The sequence below is a fragment of the Temnothorax americanus genome, unplaced genomic scaffold (assembly GCF_048541705.1).
Source record: "Temnothorax americanus isolate GAGA-0224 unplaced genomic scaffold, ASM4854170v1 Scaffold32, whole genome shotgun sequence".
NCBI classification, from domain to species: Eukaryota; Metazoa; Arthropoda; class Insecta; order Hymenoptera; family Formicidae; genus Temnothorax; species Temnothorax americanus.
In genome coordinates this window covers 1,733,889-1,757,614 of record NW_027509464.1, presented here as the reverse complement: position 1 = coordinate 1,757,614, position 23,726 = coordinate 1,733,889, and the positions used below count along the sequence as shown (strand labels likewise).

General features: G+C 40.0%; 1 protein-coding gene across 3 annotated transcripts in view; it reads left to right on the top strand.

Annotated features, from left to right (window-relative positions):
- The window catches only part of Carpa (Carbonic anhydrase-related protein A), a 131,342-nt gene that overhangs the window by 70,558 nt on the left and 37,058 nt on the right, over window positions 1-23,726 (top strand). For all 3 annotated transcript variants that reach the window (XM_077413187.1, XM_077413189.1, XM_077413188.1), the window contains exons 3-4: window positions 14,539-14,675; window positions 22,408-22,599. In XM_077413187.1, coding sequence (XP_077269313.1) covers window positions 14,539-14,675; window positions 22,408-22,599 — 329 coding nt within the window. The remainder of the gene's footprint in view (window positions 1-14,538; window positions 14,676-22,407; window positions 22,600-23,726) is intronic.

The window sequence follows — 23,726 nt, the reverse complement described above, 5'->3', positions numbered from 1 at the left end:
GTTTTCCCGCGGATTGAAAAACGGCCATCCTATCGAAGTTTGTTTGGCAAATTCCATATGCAAATTACAATTTATATTGGCCGCGTGAATGATTCTATTACCCCGCGTGCTATGTTTTTCTGGACACTGCTATTTAGCAAAAAGCGGCAATTTTTTTTTACTCTTAAAATAAACGTTCTTGATGTCGATAAAGTTTTGTGATAATAATGACGTAGATTTATCACCCTTGATGAAATATATTGACATATTTTCGTACGAAAATGGTGATATTCGATCGCGCTAGCCGGCAGTATACTATCGCGGTGCATTCTCGTTAAGATTTTGAAGCTAACTCGATTTTTTTTTCAGGAGATTATTCGTAATGGCGGGTTGCGCGGTTGCGAAAGCTGATGAAATTTTCAAGTCCCTCGAACACCTGATCTGCCGTAGCAGTTGTGTGCCGATGAGGGAAACTCGCGCCCGTATTTTAGCTCGATGCATTTTGGATAAGCTCGTAGTCTCCCTGGACTACAAGTGGTCCATTAGCTTAAGTGAAATATAAATGAGCGCTAACTTTAAAAATAACAAGAATAAGACAATTACAATCAAGAGTCCATCGGTATCTTGTACTTATCAAGTATGAAATTAGTCTCAGCCTTCACGTAGCAGAAATTCTAATACATACGCTATAGAATATATATATATATGCATATAATATATATTATATATAATGATTGCGAATTTGGATTATTCGTTTGTATTTTTGGCGATTAATTATTCACCGCAATTTTGACCTTAAATCATTGATTCTATAGGATTCACGCACAATCGTCGTTTGAGTAAACTATTTTGGTGCGATAATATAGTGACTCAAAACGACGAGCTGAATCGCGCCTACAAATTGACGGGAACATCGAACGCGTAGGCGATGCTCCACGATGGCTCTAGAAATCAATAACGTGGCTGTTTAATATCTCGTCGCGCGTGACAAAATATTTTACGCGGATATATTCGAATACTTTAATCGCGCCGGGATTTACGCGCCGTAAATTTCGCGAACGATGTAAAATTTAATTCATTTGCCCCGCGCCCAGTGCGTTTTTCATCCTCCAGACCTCCAGACTAAACTTGTTGCCCCTCCGTTTCCCACTGCCGGTCGTTAAACCGGTTGCCATTACGACAAAACGTCAAATATCGGATATATATATAGTGCGCACGAATGTGGACGAGATAATACGACGATGTTATATTGAAATTAAATGTAATTGTTACGTACGTGCGCCGGCCCGGCGCCGCGCCGTGTCGAATGTGTGCAAGCATTACATTATTACGGCACGTGTTATATCCGCGTTATCACCATGAAATCCTTCTGAGCCCATTTAACAAGCAAAGTTCAGAGTGCGAAACAGTTCTCGGTTGCAAAAAGTACGACGCTGTACGTGTGAAGCTAAATATTACAACGGCGTTATGCATCGACAATTAACTTTCCTCATCTTGCGCCCGCGCCGTACTCTCGTCAGTTGGATAACGTTTGTTTACGTCGCACGTGTGTAGCTTATTATCCGAGCGAAACTACGAAAGCAATCGTTTAACGCTGATTTCGTACAAGTTATACGGCTTCTAAACACGCGATATTCGGTTTTAATCGATCTGACGGGACAAAAGTGCCATTCTGTACGATGCATGCACCTTCTATTTTGCAGAACGAATTATAAGATTTAAAATACATTGAAATACGCATTTTCAGAAATTAATTTTAAAAAAATTAATATTGAGAATAATAAGGTAGGAAATATAAATATTAAAAAGAAACAATTTTCTTCATAAAGTCTAATTGTTAGCCATTTGGTATCGTAAATTTAATACACGCGTGGTTGTTACCTCGAAAAAAACCCAAGTGGTAGTATCATTAATTTTATTCAAAAATAAATAAAATCTATTCTAACCTAGGTGGTAGTAGCTTTATTAATTTTTAAACAAAATTATTAAATTATAAAATAAAAATATTTAATTAAAATAAAATAAATAAATTTTTCTTGTAAAAAACTTTTGCGCTGCTTTTTTAAAAAAGTTTTTTACAAGAAAAATTTATTTATTTTATTTTAATTAAATATTTTTATTTTATAATTTAATAATTTTGTTTAAAAATTAATAAAGCTACTACCACCTAGGTTAGAATAGATTTTATTTATTTTTGAATAAAATTAATGATACTACCACTTGGGTTTTTTTCGAGGTAACAACCACGCGTGTACTTGGCGCCCTTTTTTTACCTTTTTTGAAAAAGGTAATTTTGTACTGATATCATGCGTTTTGTAGTGTTACGCATCCTCTTCTAAAAAGGGCATGTCATCTATACGATCTATCGAATCTGTCGAAATATTGTTGTCGCTTTTCCGCTTTTCTCGTCCTGCTGCCGATCATCCTATAAATACTAAATAAATTATATACATGTATAATATAAATATAAATAATTTTAATTACACACACACACACACACACACACTACGTTTACGCGAACGTTACTTCTGTAGTAACTTACGATAATTCCTTCGCGTAAACGGGATTTTGTAGTAACTTACGATAATTTACTCCGCGTAAACGAGTGAATTATCGTAAGTTACTACAGAAGTAACACTCGCGTAAACGTAGTACACACATACACACACACACACTATCTGTCACGTATACTATGTTTACGCGAGCGTTTTACTTCCGTAGTAACTTATACGATAATTCCTCCACGTAAATGGAGATTCTGTAGCAACTTATGATAATTCATCTCGCGTAAACGAGTAATGCCGGGATTACGATGAATTTAACGTAACGGGACGCGACGGACGCGAAGTAACGTAACGTAAACTTAAGAAATTACGATCGCCGTAACGTGAAGCAGCGTGCATTTCAGAAATGATTTGACAGCTTGGTATGAATAGAAGGTTAAGATTAAGGTTATCTTTAAATTACGGCGATCGTAATTTCTTAAGTTCACGTTACGTTACTTCGCGTCCGTCGCGTCCCGTTACGTTAAATTCATCGTAATCCCGGCATAAATTATCGTAAGTTACTACAGAAGTAACGCTCGCGTAAACATACAGTTTGACAACTTTTACAAGGCAGCATATACGTACGTGTTTGTACGATTTTGTAGATACACCTTCCTTCTTAAAGATCTCTCGGCATCAGCTCTTTACGGTCAATACTTATATATATTTCACTATCTGTCACGACGCGGCAACGGTCACGACTATCACACACTTACACTTATCCTTTTCTAGGTTGTAAAAAACTGTCACGCACTGCGACAGTGCACGAGTGCACTCTCGTGTCAAAAATGGGAAAGTGACACACCAGCCGCCATTTTTGTCCGACGCGGACGTTTCTTAAAAAAAATTTTCCACATTTGGTCTTTGCATTGCAATATCTTCGCTCGTAGGGCACGTAACGAAAAAAAAAGACTCTTATTTATAAATCAAACCCCAAGCTATCGATCGAACCTACTTAGAAGTTGATCCGTTCACTCGTTATTGAGATCTCAAAATCTCGGATACTCGCAACTCATGCGTTCGCGTAAAAGAGTCACGGTGCGTCTCGCTTCGCGCGTACTTGGCGCGAGACACTACCGTGTCTCTTGATTAGGCGTACAAATCTAAAAGATTTTTAGATTTGTTAAAAGCGAATTTCTAGTAATTTTATACAGTGACTCCTAATTTTTAGCGATTTTATGTATAATTATTACGATAAGAAATTGATAAGGTGGAAAAAATCATAATAAGAGAGAGCTATATATCATTTGAAAGTTACATAATAACGATTAATATCGTTAACATAGTAAAAAGCGCAATGTCCTAAACTGAAAAGAGCAATAAAGAAAGACCCGGAGGAACAGTCGGAAGGTAGCAAGTGAAAAGCTCTAACAGTCCGTTGACGTGTCTCGACGTCGTTAGCTTTAGTCCCGATATCTCCCTCCCGTAGTTCGCCACTTTTCAACGTCGGTTCCTTCATCGACCCGCGACTTCACGCATCTTGTGCGCATCCCTTCGGCTACAAATTTACCTGCAGCACGCTATCCCGTTGCAACGCGCGTGGAGGAAAACCATTGGCATCTCCCACCCGGCTTCGGAAAAATATATGCGTTCCTTCCGATCCTCGGTCGCGAGGATGCATCGTCGGTTCTCGCTCGGTTATCGACGAACGTCGATTTTAGGGGGCGCATAGGGAAAATTAGAGATTAGAGGGAAATGAGTTCAGATCTACGGGGTAACCCAGATTCCCCGGGTATTTATTCATGAATTTCTTGCTAGAATTAAGACCTTTTTGAATGAAAATTTGATTAGACACGTCTTATCTTTTAGAAAGATATTCTTAGGTATTTTCATAATTAAGCCTCAGACTACAGCCTTGTTGGAGCAATAGCTATTTTTATTTAATTAAATTGAATAAAAAAGTAAAAAAGTTATAAATAATTAAATTAAGTAGAAATACATTTTATCATGAAGTAAGTTTTTCTCTAATCCCTTTTTATATGAATTCATTAACTGCTTTTATCTCCACAGATTTGTATTATTTTCGATATTTTTATTCAGAACAAAACTTTGAATTTTGAGTCGAAGAATTTGAAATATGAGTCTGAGACATTCCGTATATCGGACCGAGGTCGGATAAAGAGAGAGAAAGAGAGAGAGAGAGAGAGAGAGAGAGAGAGAGAGAGAGAGAGAGAGAGAGAGAGAGAGGGACAGAGAAAAGATCTGGTATGTTGAACCCGCGATAGGGACAGCTTATAGGATGAGAGGTTTAGGGATGACAAACCGGTAGGACGCAAAGTCCAATTAAGATGTTTTTCAACGGTCCGGCTTTATAGTCCGCAGACATTGGCGTATCTAGGCGCCTTGGCCTACCGCGAGAGGACTGAATTCATATGCATACATGAATATATTTCGCTGTTCCCCAATCAACCCATTGGGAAGTCGGCTGCGGAGCTATTGTCCACGGGCTGCTGCATAGCGTGGCCAGATATTTTTTGGGACATGGAATATCCACATGCTAATGAACGGTCGCTCTCCGCTTCTCCATTTCACACCTCTTCTCCGATTACACTTCTCGTCAGAATCTTTGGGAGACACAATCGTCACCAACAATCAACACCTTGTAAATATCATGATGGATAATTGGATTAACAGAATTCATAACATAATCTTTTTATCGTTTTATATAGCCTTTTGCATATTACTTCGAAGATTTATGAGGGTCTAATGATTAACGTTTATAGAGAAACTTAAATATTAATTTTGTTTAGATTATAGAATTCTAATGTGTTTCAGACAAAAAATTTATATAATTAACAATGCAGTGACTTTATAAAATATTTATTTTAAATTTATTTTTATGAAGATTGAAATGTAGAAAATATTGACAAGATGACATTTCGTATCTATTTGCGTTTTCATGAAAAACTAATTAGATATAACTGACATAGTTGAGTAAAATGTGGTTAGGCAAGAACGATCAAGTCAATCTTTTTTCAAACGTTTTATTGACAATTCATGAACTTTATATTTAGAAAATATATAAAATTGTTAAGAGAGAAAATGAAAAACATATATTGATACATTTGAAATGTAATTTCGTCTTGCATTTCGTTACACGGTTTCCTCCGAGATGTTCCGTCTTCGATATCGTTACTCAGGAAGTAGTTCGATTCGATTTGTAAAGGACGTGACGTCGCGACGACATTGATTAATTATACAACGGCAATTAATTTGGAAGTGATGCGACAACTTTAACGACGTCGAAGCCGAAGCGAAGACCCTCGAGATGATGTCATAATCCTCCGGACAATAAGTCGTGAATTCTTAATATTTGATCGCTACAGTCCTTCCTTCATTAATCATGATAGATGTAAATGTCATTTTAAAGAGTGTCATTTTAATGACGATCTGCTTTCAGAGGTGTCTTTAATCATAAGCAATAAGTTACATCAAACAATATCTATTTCCGTGCCTCTGACATTACAGTATTGAACAATGTTGCTGTTAATCTGTGTAAGAACTTCCGCGTGATTTTGAGTGATTATTTAATGGTGAATGTTTTAAATCGAGAATTTTGCGGTTGATACTACGTTCATTCTAAAGAAAGATATTTAGCAATCGTGATTTATTTTTATCAGAAGCCAAAGATCACCTCGTTCGGGCGAGCTGCAACGACCCGACCGGTGCGAATGCCCTCTTATCGTTCGTGAGAAAAAATCGCGGGAAGTGGGTCAAAGGTTGCGCCCAGCGTGTAGAATAAGGAGGCTAATTCTTTCCGACTTTTATTTACAAACTTTTGATATGTCCCAGAGGTATCCAAAACGCGAATAGATCTAGCCGAAATACATTATTATTAAAGAAACTTACTTGTTGATAAAATCTTACCTGAAAATACGTTTCTTTTCTTGAATCTTGCATATATACAGGTATATGTACATTTTTAACTTTGATCTGTTGAAACTTAAATTTATAAAAAACTTGAAACTAAATTAAATATATAGGAATATAGGATAAAAGTTTACGAAAAGTAAAGTTTTGCTTGCATATCTTTATTAAATTATTCTGTATACGTTAACAGTTTGAGAGATATTTAAATTTTTTTCAACGCGCTTCTTCCAATTAATTTAATTTTCCGATGTATATTAATCTCCTCGGGCTGATTAAATTATATTTAGTCGTTGAGACTTTTAGGAAAAGAAAAGGGAAGAAAAAACCAAGAGAAAAACTTTCCACATCTCCATTTGAGCGAACATTCATTCCACTCCTATTACTAATAATTCTTATCACCCTTTTGAGAGTTCCCGTTATGATATAAGCAACTTAACGATCTCAAGAAGAAGCTGGCGGCTATGAAGAAAATAAAATCAAGCGTCCTTCCAGGACTTCCACAACTTATGAAGGACCTCCGGCGCTATTATATTCCTTATATCGACGACCTTTGCCTCCTTCGTGGCAAAACTCGGCTGCGCCCGATGGTCGGTCGCGACACTTTTCATGTTCTCACATGAGTCGATAAATCTTCCTCCCTTTCGGTGGAAACGAGAGTTTCCGGAGGAGAATCGAGAACCCACCAGCCCCATGCAGCGCCAGCCAGTCTCCTACGATATATTTTTTACAGCGTGCTGGAAGAATTTTTACTGTTTTCACCGCTGAGCTCTTTTTCACTTTGCCGCGGTAGTGTAAGCATCGACAAGTCAGATTGAAAACCCATGTTACGCCCGCAACTTAACAGAATTCTTACGTAAACCTCTCTCTCGGAAGTCAATCGGCTCGTTTATTTTGCCGAGTTTACTGCGGCTTTCTAGTAGATCGCCAAACCGTGTCCTTGGAAACCGCGACACTTTTCATGGCAATGACAATTTGAGCGCTGTAAAAAGATTTGTACTATGCCCATAATTCTGACAGAGAATCGTGATGTTAAACCACATGCAAGAAATAAATCTCAAATAAGATAAGGTGCATTTTTTCGTCATATTTTAAAAAGGGCTAAATTAGATCAATAATTTGATATCGTCGATATCGAATATATTGTAGATGTTTAAAAATAATGCTTACTTTCTTTTTACGTTTTTTTTCCTCAAATTTCTGTGTGTTCTGGTTTGTTAATTGTCTCTATTTTTGCGGACTGATTGAAGAGAAAAGAGATAGATTTATAATATATATCTTCCTCTTTTTTCTAATTATATATATATATATATATATATATATATATATAATTTTAGTTTAATTAATTCTTGAAATTATCATTATACTTTAGTTTTATCAGAGAATACTGTTATTTTATTACAAAAAATTATATTGCGTTTTTACAATATATTTAACTGGTTGGTCTTTTTGTTGTGCAAATTAGCGCTTTAATACTTACAAAGATTTTGAAGAGAGATATAATTTTTTATGCATAAAACGCTAATTTCAATTAGGCGTTTCAGAGTTCTAGTTTTTTCTTTCAAATTTTTGAAGTGGAAAAGGTAGTATTCTCATATAGGATATACATCGCGCATAGAGAAAAACGAACAGGATCAGCATTCAAACCATGCTTCCGTGGAAGTGCGAACGCACAACGCATTTATCAAAATAGTCCGTTGTATATTCAGTAACAGCCGGGGGTCTTTGCTGACGCGTAAATATATATGCTAATGAATACCATGCAAATAACCGCTCCCTACTTTTTCTTCAACTTCTCTCTCTCTCTCTCTCTCTCTCTCTCTCTCTCTCTCTCTCTCTCTCTCTCTCTCTCTCTCTCTCTCTCTCTCTCTCTCTCTCTCTCTCTCTCTCTCTCTCTCTCTCTCTCTCTCTCTCTCCTCCTTCAGGACGCGCCATTAACACAGTTTTTACAAGCATTTGGTTTTCAGATCTTATACGCGGCGTACCTACCCGTTGTTACACCCTCGTTGTACTAAGCGAGGCGCGAACGAGTTTGTATGTCACGATTTTTTCGTGAAATTTAAATGTCGCGTTGAAACACGAAGCTCTTTCCCGCCTCGTTTGCGTTCGCCATGCGAGTTTTGCAACGTGCGTCCCGAGTATACGCTATTCAAAAATTGCTTTACACGGTTTTCCATAACACAATTCGCACCGCGGAACAGAAGAGAAACGTTTCGTTTTGTTTCGGAGCGAGTTAATATCCTGCGTTGCACAGCAATTGCATGCATCAGCTAAGTATATTATTTATTTCATCCAGAGAGATAGTTTTATGATAAAACACACACGTCATGTCATATCAATCTTTCTTTTTAAAAGAAGTATATGAAAATCCAAGGCCCCTCTTATTTTACTCTGTGAACTATAGTCGTATATATAAAAGTATAAAATTTATAATATTATATTAAAAATATCGATAAAAAAATGTTAAAGCACGGTATACAGGGATGCGAAAGTTTAATATATAATTAATCAATTTGCAATTTTTAATCATTTATGTCATATCAAGGGATCATCGTTGCTATTAGGTTTCCGTTTGTTCTACGGGTTTATTGAAATCTATTAAGCTTTCTGCTCGATTTTCGTTAATACGACGAATTCTGTCACAATTATTCGATCTTCTCGCGCCTGCAGAAATCATTAAAAACGCGGCCCAAAGCTGATCTGATCCCGGCATTTTTCAAACACTCTAGCCGTCGATTAATTGTTTTTATCGAAGAGAGACCCATCCCGTAGGGGCTAATCCACCCTTGATTAATCCCGTTCCCGAGCAACGTGCAGCTTCTTATCGACGGAAATCTGACGGTGAGGGAAGAAACGACTCCGCTCGGTTGAACGGCAGAAAAAGAAAATCGGGCTAAGATGGAGCGACGGAGCAGGGACGAGGACAAAAAATTTCCGGCAATTATTCCCGGCGCCTGTTAGCCTATAATTAGGTCGGTTAACGAGGATGGAGACGAAGCATTGCCGGCTCGCTTATTTTTTTTCCTCGCGCCGCCCGCCGGCCGCCTTCTCTCATTAGGAGTTATTAGGATAGGTGAATAATTAAAACAGGTGTTTAAGGACTACAGCCCGCGTGATGACGCTGTAGTGGAAAGGGCGAGGGGGGAAGGGGCAAGCCCGTGCTGAAGGGTCGGGAAATACCGCTTAAGCGAGGATCCGGCATCCGGCACGACGACGCTCCTGGTTACCCGAGCTCGAGGATCGAAGGGGTGAATGCGGCTGAGGCAAGAAGAGAGGGGAGGACCAGGCTACCTTGGCTCCCACACTTAATCACTTTTGCTAATTGCAGAATGATTGCTCCGCGCTTGAAGTTTCAATAATGGGGTGTTACACCCCCGCCAGGACCTCCTTCGTAGCCCCGGTTATATACCGAGGGCCAGGGGATGTCTGTGTCTGTTCGTACCCCCTTCATCTTCTCTCCGCCACCTGGAGAGTTCCGCCTCGCCGTCGTCGTCGAGCTCGCCTCCTCAGGTTCCACGTGATGAATGCTATAATAGCCTACCTGCCTTCGGGTGATAAGAAAGTAATCATTCCATCTGCCCACCGTTATTTCATTATCTCTCTCCCTTGTGCTTGGCCCCGGGTGCGGCCACCCTTATCCGTTGCACCGACATTATAATAACGGTCGAGGAGATAATTATGCAATTATGCGAAAGTAAAACTCGATGAATTAGCAACGAGAGAACGAAGCTGCGGTATCTGCGGTTTAGCGAATTTAGATGTACTTCCAGAAAAACGACCGAATCTCATGGGTGCGCGACCTCTTCTTACATCGTAATCTTACGTCGTAATCTTACATCTTTGCGATTATCGAATTAGCGCGATATATCTTGAGCGTATAAGACGCACGTTTTCGGTTGAATATTAAATTGGACTCGTGAAGTAAAATCTTGCAACTCCCTCGCACCGGCAATGCAATAATCAAATTTCTTTCCTTCGTGTGAATTATTGATGAGAAATTATCGCATATTATATGCACATTTTGCTGTGCAAGAAAAATTTTAATTCGTTCGGGTAATCCATAAAAAGTGATAAAAATAATCTCGATTGAGATATTTAGACATTATATTTGCTTCTCTTGACTTATTTGCGCAGAGGACTGTAGTACGGTCGATATATTATCACATATCCAATGTATCATACCACTCGCAACGGGATCGATCCGAAACGTACCGGAGTGACAGTTGTCTCTCCGCCCTACAGTCCAAGAACTTATCCATCACGAAGTTATAACAGAAAAAGAAAATAATTATATCAAGAGCTTCTCCAGAGCTAAATTCTTAAATTGTATTAACCTTAATTGACACGAATATCCTTCTCTCGTCATTATGTATGTGAGTGAAATCTAATATAATAATAATAAACTTACCCGGACCCGTTAGCGCAACGACTGAATGTGCTGTGTGATCGATCCTAATTGGATCCCGTGGCTTTAAATTGGTCTGTTCTCGGACCGATACAACGTAGCTATGTCCGCGAAGAACAATGGGCTTAATTTAATAGAATACGGTCCGATGTGGTTTAGGTCCGATCGTCCACTGGTGCGAATCGATTTAAACGGCGCCCATGTAACTATAATCCAATAGTAGATTACACGTCCGGTACATACACACAACGTACGATGCTTTCCGCGAGCTAATAATTCACTGTCACGCGTAATATATCTCGCGCCAAACAAAGTGCGCACAATAAAACTAATATAGTAATATATCTCACAGTGGTATTTTGCAGAATAATTCACTTTCAGAACAGTTTGCCTTACGCTTGATTTCCGCTCCTAGCATGTTTGTCGCGACGCGACGCTATAGATATAATACACGACTCTCCGCTAAGGGAACGATATTTCGTTAATAAGTTTCACGACTTAATGAACTGAAAACGTTACGATGCCGTGTGGCGTAAAACGGCTATGAATATCATAAACGTGACCGACTTGCGGAACATTTTTATTTTTCACGGCACGTATTTGTTACGGAGCGTAGATTGCGTATGAGAGTTTTATGTCCCTCGAGCACGCTAGTATCTAAAGAGCGATATGGAATCTAAATTGCAACAAAATACCTCGCATGCGTCTCCGCAGTTGCGTGCCCGCACAATAGTCTCGGCGGGCGTGTGTATGAGGATCTTAATCGGATAAATCGCGAATCCGTGTAACGCTCTGATAAGCAGATGCACATAAGGTATATCTCGCGGCCGTGCCGTATGCGTTTGCGTGTGGATGGATCGCGTACGATAACGAAGGAATATGACGAAGATCGCGGTCCCGCAGGGGAAATTGATCCGCGTAATTCCTTGGGCATAACGCACCTACGTACCCGAGTTCCTAATAACACCGCGGACATTCACGCACAGGTACATATTTCGTACACACACAATTATACTCTCTCGAGTTTGGATTTACCATTTTCGATTTGTTTGTCATCATCGCATTGTATCATGGCCGAGTCGAACCTGGAAGGAATCGTGGCCATTATTTGAAGAAGAAGACGAAGATCGCGGAAATCGAGCGTACCGCAATGCAAATGTGTCGCGCGATGATTCAACCGAAATGAAAAACGAAAGCGTGCATTTATATATACATGCGTCGCGTGTGTCATTTAATAAACTCTTGCGTGGCTAACGCGATGGCGTGCCGTTTCCCCCGACATAAATTCCGCGGCGAGGAAAAGCGAGAACGCGGTAGAATGTGTGTCGCGGGATTGCGAATAACAGCGGCCTCCTCGCGTTAAGAAATCAAGCGCGCGACCCTCTTTAAACGTGTTCTCGCTTCACGTGCGAGGAAAGTTATAAAGAGCGTGCCGGGAAATGTGTAACAACTTGTCCAGAAAATAAATAAAAAAAAAATATCTCTCTGCGTCATATCAACCCACTTTTCACGCCGCCGCAGCCAATTGAGATTTATGGTGCGAGAGAGTTTAGTGATCTTACATTGAAATCACAAGCGGAAGTAAACGCTTGATGCTCTTCTAACAAGCGTCAAAATCAATTTACATGTGCATGTATATATATATATATTTTTTTTTTTTTTACGCATAATAGCAACAGCTATACATTTCGTATCGCAAGACAAAGAAAAACTGATGGTTATGACGCTTTATGACCTTTTAATTAATGAGTTCCGTTCGATGAAGTGAATCGCACACGCACGTCATGCACACAGAGCTCACGTGACGGTCAAAGATGAAAAAAAAGTGCGCACGTTCTAGCGGGAAAATGCTAATTACAACGGGGTTAATTGCACCGTTATTACGACACTAAAGTGCCAACGTGTCGTTGCTGTCACACACGTTGTGCGTGTGTGCGTACGTGCGCGAACCCGTCCAGAGGATTGCTCACCATTGAACCCGATACGCACGTTTATCGGGGCCGTAAGTTTTGATTATGCTCGCGTGCCGGGGTGTCATTACGTGTCATCCCTCGTACCCTGCTCGGCTTAATACATGAGTTTGGTACGTAAATATTCGCGTTCGCACACCTGTTTCGCTGCGCGCATACATGAGGTAATCTAAAGTGTTCGGCTTTATTTTGACTTTCATATAATGTGCGAATATCTGCGATTGTTTTTACGCACGATGGTACGGGAAACGATTAAAATTATGACGCTACGTGATAAGTTTGACAATCACAATAATGATACATTGATAAGAGAGTTCGTTTATTTTCTACTGACAAATAAGGTAAACAAATGAGCTCTTTGATAACATTGATCAGTTTGATAACATTTTAGAATGTTTCACACATTTATACTGTGTACTCGCTGCAAAATTGATAGAAACAGTGATTATTAATTTTATCAATATGAGGAATATTATATGACACCGTATTTACTCCAACACCACAATTATTTTGATTAACTACAATTTAACGCAAACAATTTATGTGCGCGTGGTATCTTCCTTTTATGAATGAATTAATTGCGGTTAATTAAACGCGGAAAGTCTGCATTTGTAAGGCACTCTGTGTATGATGATATCTCTCACATGGAATAAGTATGCGTGTGAGTTTCTCGCCTACTGACATACTGTCAGACTCCCGCATTAACATGTCCGATGTATCGCTTATGTGAGTTGTCACATTAATAATTCACTATTTACCCTTAACGTGATGCGAATTAATCGTCCCATGAGGGTCGCGTTGACTGTGGTGTCGTAAAGAAAATGATTATTATTAAAGAAAGCTGATGAACATTTCGTTCAAGACAAGAACATTTCAGGAAAGTTTTATTTATTATCCATCGCGAAAAAGATTGGATTAAGAGCATGACTTTCAATTTTTCTTAATATTGTAGAAGATGAAGTGATAAATTGCGATGCTACGGATATAGATAGATACAAATAGGTAAAGATGAGTGGGAATAGAAATCGACGAAGATTTTTGTGCATAATCGTTCTCGATACATCACGGATTTGATCTGTAAACTTTGAATGCTATCCGAAATACAGATATACACAATGCAGTTCGTGCCGTTTCGCGAGCTGAGATTCGCGACCGTGGGTTCGTTAAGTCGGGCTTTCTCGGGATATCGATCCTCGCGGGTGACGTGAAGAAAGTTAAATTTCTCAGAGGAGTGCCAGAAAACGCGAACGTCGGTCGGTCCCTAAGACGAAAGTATCGGAAGGGGGGTTGCGTCGGTCCCTGGCGTACGAAGCTGGCGAAACGAGTTCAAAATCCCTTCTGCCGAGCGAAACTTGACGCGGGCCGGACAAGGAGCGGGCGGACCGGTCGGCGCGACCAGCCGGAAAAGTTGAAATTATAAAAATTTCAGATATCTGAGCGGTTGACACGTGACACGACGATTCATACTCAAACAGAGAAAATAAGAATCTCTTGGGAGTTCGCGCGACCGAATTTCTTTCGTATTTCTCAGACGCTCGGAAATACGATATAAGTACAAAATTTTGGGATAAAATAACTCAGCATGTTTCTCGACGTATCTTTCTTTTTTTGTTAAAAACTTTTTATTTGTTGGAATTATCTAATTATCGTAATCTAAGTAGGATCCCATCTTTCCTTTGCTTAGAATTTCCAAATCTTTTCGTTCTTTTTCTAATTTGTCAATACTTACATAGCAATATTTTGCTTTATTGATATGGTTGACTTTTTGCAGGACCTTCGTTCTGGGGCCTGATAAATCCGCAATGGTCCCTCTGCACCAAAGGAAGACGACAGAGTCCCATCAACATCGAACCGGACAAGTTGCTTTTCGATCGTCACTTGAGACCGGTGCACGTCGACAAACACAGGGTAACGTATTTAATCTTTTATTCTTCAAAATTGCAAACTAATTCGCGAATAGAACTCTTGCTGGCTCTTAGGACACGCAAGCGTGTCCTAAGCATTAAAATCAGAACCTTGTAGAGAAAGTTACAACTTAAAATGTGTTACATTTTAGAAATTTAGTAAATTTTGTCTAACTAATGCTTAAGTGTATCAATATTTAATTAATAACGTACCAAATTAATTATTAGTATCTCGCTAAAATATACTCTAATTTCACAGCAGCAGCATATGCAGAACGTTATATGCGCCTATCGCATAACAATTTCAATTGCAGATGTTTCAGCAAATTTACACAGTAGATATTTCCACATCATTTACCGTAGTTTGTCAATTTCCGCCAAATTAAGATTTAACGCGACAACATCGGGTGCCCTGTAGGTATATCATTGCGCGTTCGAGTATATGATCTCGGGGAAAAGGGTGCGAAGAAGTAAATCCCAAAGTTCGGTCTCGTCCCATGTGCACGTCCACTTCAAATGAAGACGAAAGAGTCGTCTGATGGACGCTCGTTAGTCAAGTGCGGAGTACATACTGGGTGTCCCTCGGCGGGATGATTAAATTGCTCGGGTTTTTGGCGGACGGATAATGAGAAATACCTCTCATTGATATTAATGATTTTCAAACGCGGCCACTCATTATGACTCATGATGCATTGTTTACCCCGGATACGTTTAAATATGTTGACTATATCCAATGTAATTACGCGTTACGCACTATTATGCGTATTGCAATCAAGTTGCTTTGGTCGCAAGATCGTATATATAAAGAGCCGCGTTTTATAATTAAAGCAAGTCAGAATAAAATTACAACTGTATGATAATTATTTTAATTATTTGAAGGCCGGTGCACATTATCTCGAATAAAATGAAATATAAATGGTATCGTTAGAAAAATAAATGCCGTACACGTTAATGAAATTTCATAATTACAATTTCACTCGATTCACGTACTGAATAAATATATGATTCTGTTTAACGTTAAATATAACAGCAATTTTCATTTTACATAATTGTATAGCTCTCATTGCAATATCCACGCTAAAATTGCATATTTACCGAAATTCTTCTTTTGCGGAATGGAAGAGAATTATTACATTATATGATATATTATCACAATGTCTTATGTGTAAAACAGATTGAAATGTAATATTATATTTTATAGTTCCTGTAAATCACGTGTAGTGATTAATAACGAATTATTGCATAAACTCGGTAAAAATTTGCATCAAGTTATTTCAGTCATTATTAACATGCACTGAAACTAAATTAAAATTAGAACGTCGGGAATGATTCATTTGCCTCGAAACACCTTTCGAAAAGCAAGGATAAAATCAGGTTGGTTACCGTAAAAGTATTCCCAGAGCTGTCACGTGATATAGTAATGGATTTGGAATTCACCGGCGAGATCTGCTCCACTTTCTCGCTATCCATTTTTCACTGGCCAAGTTCGTTGATTCGATAATAAAGCCATTAATTACGAGGCCACCTATTTAACGCTGATTTTCGCTCCATCAGTGAGGATACTACGAAGAGCCTCCGGGAACGTTAATTTTCTATTAAGAAAACATTTATTCATCATACCGTCTACTCGAAGCTGTTCGAATCGGCTTGAATCGATGATAGTAACTTTTTTTATTAATTTTTTTAGCGGAATAAAGACATATGGATACGAATATTTGGGAAAAGACGAAACGGTACGAAAAAAATAACGCGTTTAAGGAAAAACGTTTATTATTACAAGCTATTTTTATTAGGGGCAATCTATTTCTTACGACCATATTCGTTATTTTGAATTTTCGCCTATCTGCATGTACAAGTGACTCATGCATGTAGTATGAGCGCATTGAAGAATATATTGAGGGGTCGCGAAAGCCGTTTATAAATGCATGAACGGAAAGTCTCTGTGAACTTTCGATATAGAAAGTATGAACTTTTGATGTAGAATGGAAGAACTTGTAACGCGCGCGTTGCTCGATTTACATCTCCATTTATATTCTCATTCACATCTTTTTGCTTTTTGAGATACCACTCTATAATTCGAATTTTACAGAGGGCACAAAAAACAGTTGTGGAAAGTATACATGAATGGATTGTGGGGACTCAACGGAAAAGAGAAAAATGAAACACTCGTTACTTGCTTAAAACAGCACGCTTTATTATTCACGTAAAAATGCCGCGTGCCATTTTTTTGATGCGTGTTATTTTTTAAATGGTTTGCTTCATAAAACGCATAATTCATGTGAAAAAATTCGATAATAGCAGACATAATTTTTACAAAATTAGTAATATAGCAATAATCTGTTGTAAATTTTTTCATTATAACCCCCATCTCTATCAGTTTGCGTCGCCTTCGTTTGTCATATCGCTTTGTTCAATTCTGTCGATCTGTGTGCTACGTAACGTTCTCACCGAGATATTTCTATCGCGGCATCGAAGCGTTATATGGTCACCTCTTTCCTCTCGTGTTCAACGCTCCCACCATTTTCCACGGGACATGCACCGCGTTGGCATGGATCGCGGTCTCCGGGCGTTTTTCCTCAGAAAAGCGAACATGAAAAATGCCCGAGTACCGTGACAATGCCTTCTCTCGGATATGGCATTGGATACGGGTTTCGCAGACGGATACGAGACCCCCGCCGCCGTATTTCGTCCGTCTCCCCATGCGAGACGCTGACCAAAAATTCTCGCGCAACGATATTGCCCGCGAAGGGATACAATAAATACGGCGCGATCGTGACAATAACTCTTTTGTACCAGATGCAAGCGACCAAAACTGGCTTGCGACGAAGATATTATTGCGACGTCGGTGTCTCTCAACGTCGATTTCTTTTATCGCGTTTTGCTGCATCTCGGTGTGAGATAAAAACGCGCCTGATATCTTCTATATCGCTTCGATCATGTCGCCTAAAATATAATGATAAATGTTTCATTGCTTGTAAACCGACAGAGCGCGGGTTAATATAAAATTTCGCGGAAGACGAGTTTGATAATAATGATAATAGATATTTGCGAACTGACGAATTTCATCTTGAAAACTTTTCTACTTTCCCCATTTCCCTGGCCTCGCTCTCACATCATTCTACGCGTTTCGCTTATTTCTTGGCGACTTTACCAGCGTTCTTGGCTTATTCGTTCGTACCGCGCGTTATTCAGTGCAACCAGCTATTTGTCCACCCACCCTATCCCCGGAAGTCGTATAGGTATGATATCTATTTCGCTTCCTGTTCCTGTTTCCTCCCGTTCACGGAAGAAAAGAGAAAAGTGCGCATTCTTCGACTTCGCCGAGCGCAGACGGAGACCACAAAGTGTCTTCCGCGGAAATGCACGTGAAAAGGTTTAAACGCGCTCCCGAGGTATCGTTTGCCCCGTCGTCTTCGTTCCTCTCTCCTCGTCGTTGTTGTCGTCGTTTTCTTCTCACCCTAACGGATCTCGGTTCCATTGCTCCTTTCGCTACCGCCCTCATCGCATAGTCAATCTTTTCCACGTCGCCGTCAGTAGCCGCGTTGTTAGGAGCTGTGCGAGTGCGAGACTACATCGTCACCGGATGCATTCCACCGCGCTTTGAAACGAGCCACGAACGGGACTCCTCATTGTTTGCCTACCCTCCAGCAAGCGGCTTCCTCCCTTCGTGTGCGCGCGCGACGGGAAGCGCTAAAGAGAGTTCTCTCAAGTATCCTCCTGCCTCTTGCCGCGCTGTTAACTGCGTCGACGCTACGCCGACCCTCGCCCCTTTCATTAAAACAAGCGGCGTTAAACCGCCGAGAAATCACACGCGGCGGCAAGCCCACGAGGCGCAAAGTTTTTGAAAGTTTCATTTCAAGCTGGAATCAAGAGGTCGGCGAAAAAGAATTGAATTAACAGCGAAAAATGGAAATATATACATATATATTTTTCTAAAGAGAATATGCGAATCTTTCAGGTTATCACGAGAGTGAGATTCAAGCCCGACCCTCGATTTGTCGAGAAAGCGCGCGGAGGGTCGAGATGAAACTCGGCTCCGTGCGACGGAAACCGCACTGACGTCACACCTGGTCCCGCCTGGTCCCGCTATTTAAACGCGGTCTCGGGCCGTTTCATAGCCGACGCCAAGCGACCGACCGACCGACCGACCGACCCCCGTTGGTACGACGAAGTCGTGCGAAACCCGGGGAGGGGACCTCGTGAATTTATACGTCGTTTAACCCGGTTAAAACTTTGGCACTTAAATTAAACAATAGAACGAACCGCGCGCCCCGGAGTCTCTTGGAGTCGAACGTACGTCTTTGGCTCAGCAGGGCCCGTTTCACTCTCCCTTCCTTTCTCCCTCTCTTTCTCCCAGAGCCCGTTCGTGTGGCCAGTCCGCCCGCGAAAATCGTCTGTAGATCGTTTCACAGTACGGTAGCAGATGTAGATACGGCAGATACCATAATTTTGCTATGGAAACTCGCGTTTTCAGTGAAACCTAATTCTCCTTGGTCAATTTCTATCCGACTCTTCTCGCCATTGTTCCATCTGCTGCGCAGTTCTGCTGCAGTGGTTTCGTAAAAAGGATTTTGGGATTGATTATCGATATTTTATTTCAAAATCATAGACTATTACATTTTTATGTGAATTGAAGCATGTATTATCAACGGTAAATATTTTATAATTAGATAATAATAAATTTTACCACAGTATAACCCCGATCAACTGATCGACTTGCAATGTCAAATTGAAACTATTACGTAATAAATTCTAATTATAATAAATTTTTTTAAGTGATCTAGGAAGTAACGAAAGTAATCTAGAAATTTTGTGAAAATTTTGTAATTTTGTAAGATTGAGCCGTTCTCTATATCGACGCCACTTGCCCGGGCCGTCGTAATTTTATTGCAACAAGTGATCGAGTAGATTTCGGAACGGCATCGGGCCTTTACGAGCTACTTCTATCTCTGGCGCGCACTAAAGCCGCCGCTAACGGCCCGTCGATACCACGGTACGTTTCTTCGCACGAACAATTCCCTCGCGAAACTGGCGAATTGTATGTGTATACCTTGGGTTCGCTATAATCGAAGCTGTAACGAGCGCGTTCTCTTACGTCGCGCCGGAATTGCCAATTCCCGGACGTGCCTCAGTGGCCGGCGCGCCATAATTGAAGCGGCACGTTTCGATAAATTCGATCGTGGAAACAGCGTAAGAAACTGTCGCGGCGCATGAAACGACGGTAACCGTCCTATAAACAGGGCGGACTGCCGGTTAACTGTGCGAGAGAGGGGCACGCGAGCGAGAAAGCTTCTCGCATTCCGAGTCACAGGGTGAACCCCGTACGTGAGTCGTGTGCGGGGACGATTTCGACGGTCGCTCGACTCGTGTTAATTACCAGCCAATGTTGGACTCGGGACTCCGTAACCGGCTTTTGGAGGTCTTTCGTGGCGTTTTCGCTAATCCTCCGACTGCCTTGATTCTCGTTTCACGCGAGAGCTTCATTCTGCTGGTTGTACGAACTGCTAGTTCGTCCGATCGGGATCTTTCTGGTTTTTTTTTCTGCGGTCTCCTCGTCTGGACAGGGGGTCTGGCCGTTTCTACCGTAACCTCCGGTCTCGAACAAAGATGGCGGTGGGAAGGTTCGGTGCCATAATATAATGTTCTGTCAGCTCGCGTGTTATGCAACTAAATCCATTTTTCATAGTTTCCGAATTCCTAGAGCGTAATCGCGGAATTGCAGTCCGTATGGAAAACGGATTTAGGTTTGCCGAGTTTCGGCAATCTCGTAAACACTCCATGAGAACCAGACTTTACATCAGAAGTCTGGCGCGCTCTTAACTAAGCGCTCCCCCATCCCCAAATCCTTCCTGCGAAACTCGATTATTCTCACGACTTCTCCCAACCGGCATTCCCATTACCCGAAAAAGGAAGTCGTCGGTATTAATCGTGAAACATTGCCGCCGCGCCGCGAAGTCGATGAAGTTTAAGAAGATTTGGCGCCACGCGCTTCTTATATCTCGACGTCTCTCCTCCTTTCCCTCCGTTCGACCGCCCATTTCCCAACATTGCTCGTGAATTCTGCAGCTTCTGTGGGAACAAAATGGGAGTGGATTCTACGGCAGCCGGCCAGAATGCGCAATGACGATTGTTCGGACCGAAGCGGACGACTTTGCGGAACGACCGGCAAGAGGGAGCGCAGGATTCGGGGAGTAAGGATGGAAGATGATCCACCCCCGCCGGTCGAACTTTAAGTTTTGCCGAAAGAAGGGCGGCTTTTGTGCGCCCATTCGAGATCGCACAGAACTATCGTGTTCCGCTGTGAGTCTTTCTTCCGGTTTCTCGCCGAGTCGCCTCCATTGATCCAAGTTTCGGAGACGTTGATATACCCAGAGAAAAAAGAACTCGAGCGGACGAAAAAGACGAAGGGGGCGGACGAATTATTCCTGGCGATCGGAGGGGTGGAAATCTGTCGCGAAATAATGAGTTATGCGCCATTGACTTTCCTCTATGCGTCGGGGGAAAAGTCGCGCCGCCTGTTCGCGTTCATTTCTCTCTGTCACCGTGAGAAGAGCTGCCGCTCTTCCATATGTCTTAATGAATTCAGGAGGAAACAGCGATGAGGGGTCTTCGAAATGAGAGTAACGATCGATGTGGAATCACGAAATTTTGAGAAGACTGCAGCGTAAATTGGAATTTTCGCATTGCGACATGAAACTATCGTAATTTTTCGTATCTAAATGATTTGCTATTTTATTAAATTTGCTCTAAAAAATGAGACTGCGAGATTGTAAAAAAATATTTTTACGTGTAACGAAATATTGGCTTCAGTTTTTGTAGAACTCATCTTTTATTGAATTTATAAGAAATTGTATATCTCAGAAAGATTCTCTATATATTAATGTAGTAAGTTGGACGAGAGAGAGAATCGTTGTGCGCGCATCAGAAGACGAGAAGATTTGGAGCACAGAAAGGAGGTCAGAGGGGCCAAAAATCTATTGCAAAATAATAAGTTATCTCCCGACGACTTTTGCCGACGTGTCTTCCGCGGCTGGCTTCTCCCCGAGGTTACCTCATTATTTCTAACTGATGACGCCATAATTCAGGTTCTCGGCGACGTACAAGAAAATGGACTTCCCCGGCCTCGTCTTGCACTTTGCCGAGCTCCTGTGCGACATGGCACCGTGTCTGGTTTTGCTATTCCATCCAATTAAATGCCTAATCAATTATCCCTCGGACGACGAGTTGCCGCCCTTTCTTGTAGACATCTTTGCAACCGCGCTCTTATGCAGCTCATTACGATAAGGCATGCGAATCTCTCATTGTTTGCGAATCTCCGTCTAAAGTACATCGAATTAGTGTTAAAAATACCTTACATTACTACCGACAAAAGTCTGGTTTATGAATAAAAAGATGAATTTGTATCGAATGTAACTATCTGATATGTGATTACAATTTATAAACGACTAATTTATTAACGATTTATTGTTTTTTTAAATAATTAAACTATTACTTTTTGATTTTATTTTCCTGATCACATTTATTACAGTTTAAACATTTATTGTCATTATTATTACTCGAGAGAATATACGAACAAATTTTGTGGATACACAGCGAACTTTCCTTTCATTTGAAGTATCAATTAATTAATGAAATTAGATTGCTGTCTGAATGAATATCTATACTTAATTGCATTCTGTTCACCAGGCTTGTTATTGTTATTGGTACTAACAAACTTCAATCAATTTTGCTTTCAGATTTCCGGGCACTTACATAATACTGGGCAATTCCTGGTATTTAGAGCAGACAGGGAGGCGAAGATACGGGTCAATATAACGGGTGGCCCGCTCGCCTATCACTACCAGTTCGAGGAAATATATATTCACTATGGAATGGACGACGGTCATGGTTCCGAGCATCGTATCAATAACTATGCTTTCCCCGCTGAAGTGAGTAGCACAGCGCGTACAATATAAAAAATACTGTGACAGATTCCGGCTATACATATAGTACCACAATCTGATTGTACCTACTTGAATTAGTATAACAATCAGTTATATCGTATGCCCAATAAAATCGTAAATAAAATCTACATATTAATGAAAGCGAATTAAGCGCAAAATTAAATGTATTAATTTTAACAGGAAAAAACCATACGCTTTAATTTGTAAATAATCTTATTAAATTTTTTAATTTAGCGTAAAACATAAAATTGAATGACTTTCTGTAACGATCTCAGAAATGTTCACTACATTTTTTACAAAGCCGAATGCATAGGTTATTCCTTTCGTTAATTCTATGAGGAAAGGATTAAAAAGGCTAATAAGGGAAAGAAAAACCATTTTTGGATTGCTAGTTAATAATTGAATCGCAGATTTGCGATGCCTATAAAGTGTCTTGCATTTTTTAACGGATATATTTCCATTTCCAAAGAGAGAATCTATTTCCGATATCATGTCGAATTGTAAATTATAAATTGATGCATTTTTCAATATCTATATTGCTCGTAATGAATTCTTTTTTTCTTTGGAGAAGCTTAATAGAACTGTGCTACGTAGTGATTGATTCTGAAAATGATACGTGAAAGCGTTTCAAGTAATCGTTACGTCGAAGCAACTATAATTGCTAATTTGTGCTTCAAAACGATTCACGTAACAACTGATTCTGAAATCGGTAGTTATATTTTTTGTGATAATAAAAAATTCAATATCGAAGTTAATACATATATCCGATTCTAGCAAATTAACTATTGAAACAATTGATTCTAAAAAGTCAACGTGCATTTTTTTCACAATTTAGTAAATTTTTCGAGTTTCCGCAAATGAAAAATTTTATCGCTTAAAGTTCGCACTTTCTTGAAAGTTTTACCTCTTATTTTGCAACAACATTTAATAAGAAGTAATATAGGTATAGAAAATATCATGAAAGATATTTCAAAAATACATTGATTTTCATGCAGAAAGTAAGTACATTTCGTGACAAAATTGGTAAAGCAGAAAAATTTTCAAGATTGACATTGCACGTTTGTAAGTTTGCCGCAATTATCCACGTTATTAATTAATTATAGGTTCTTCTA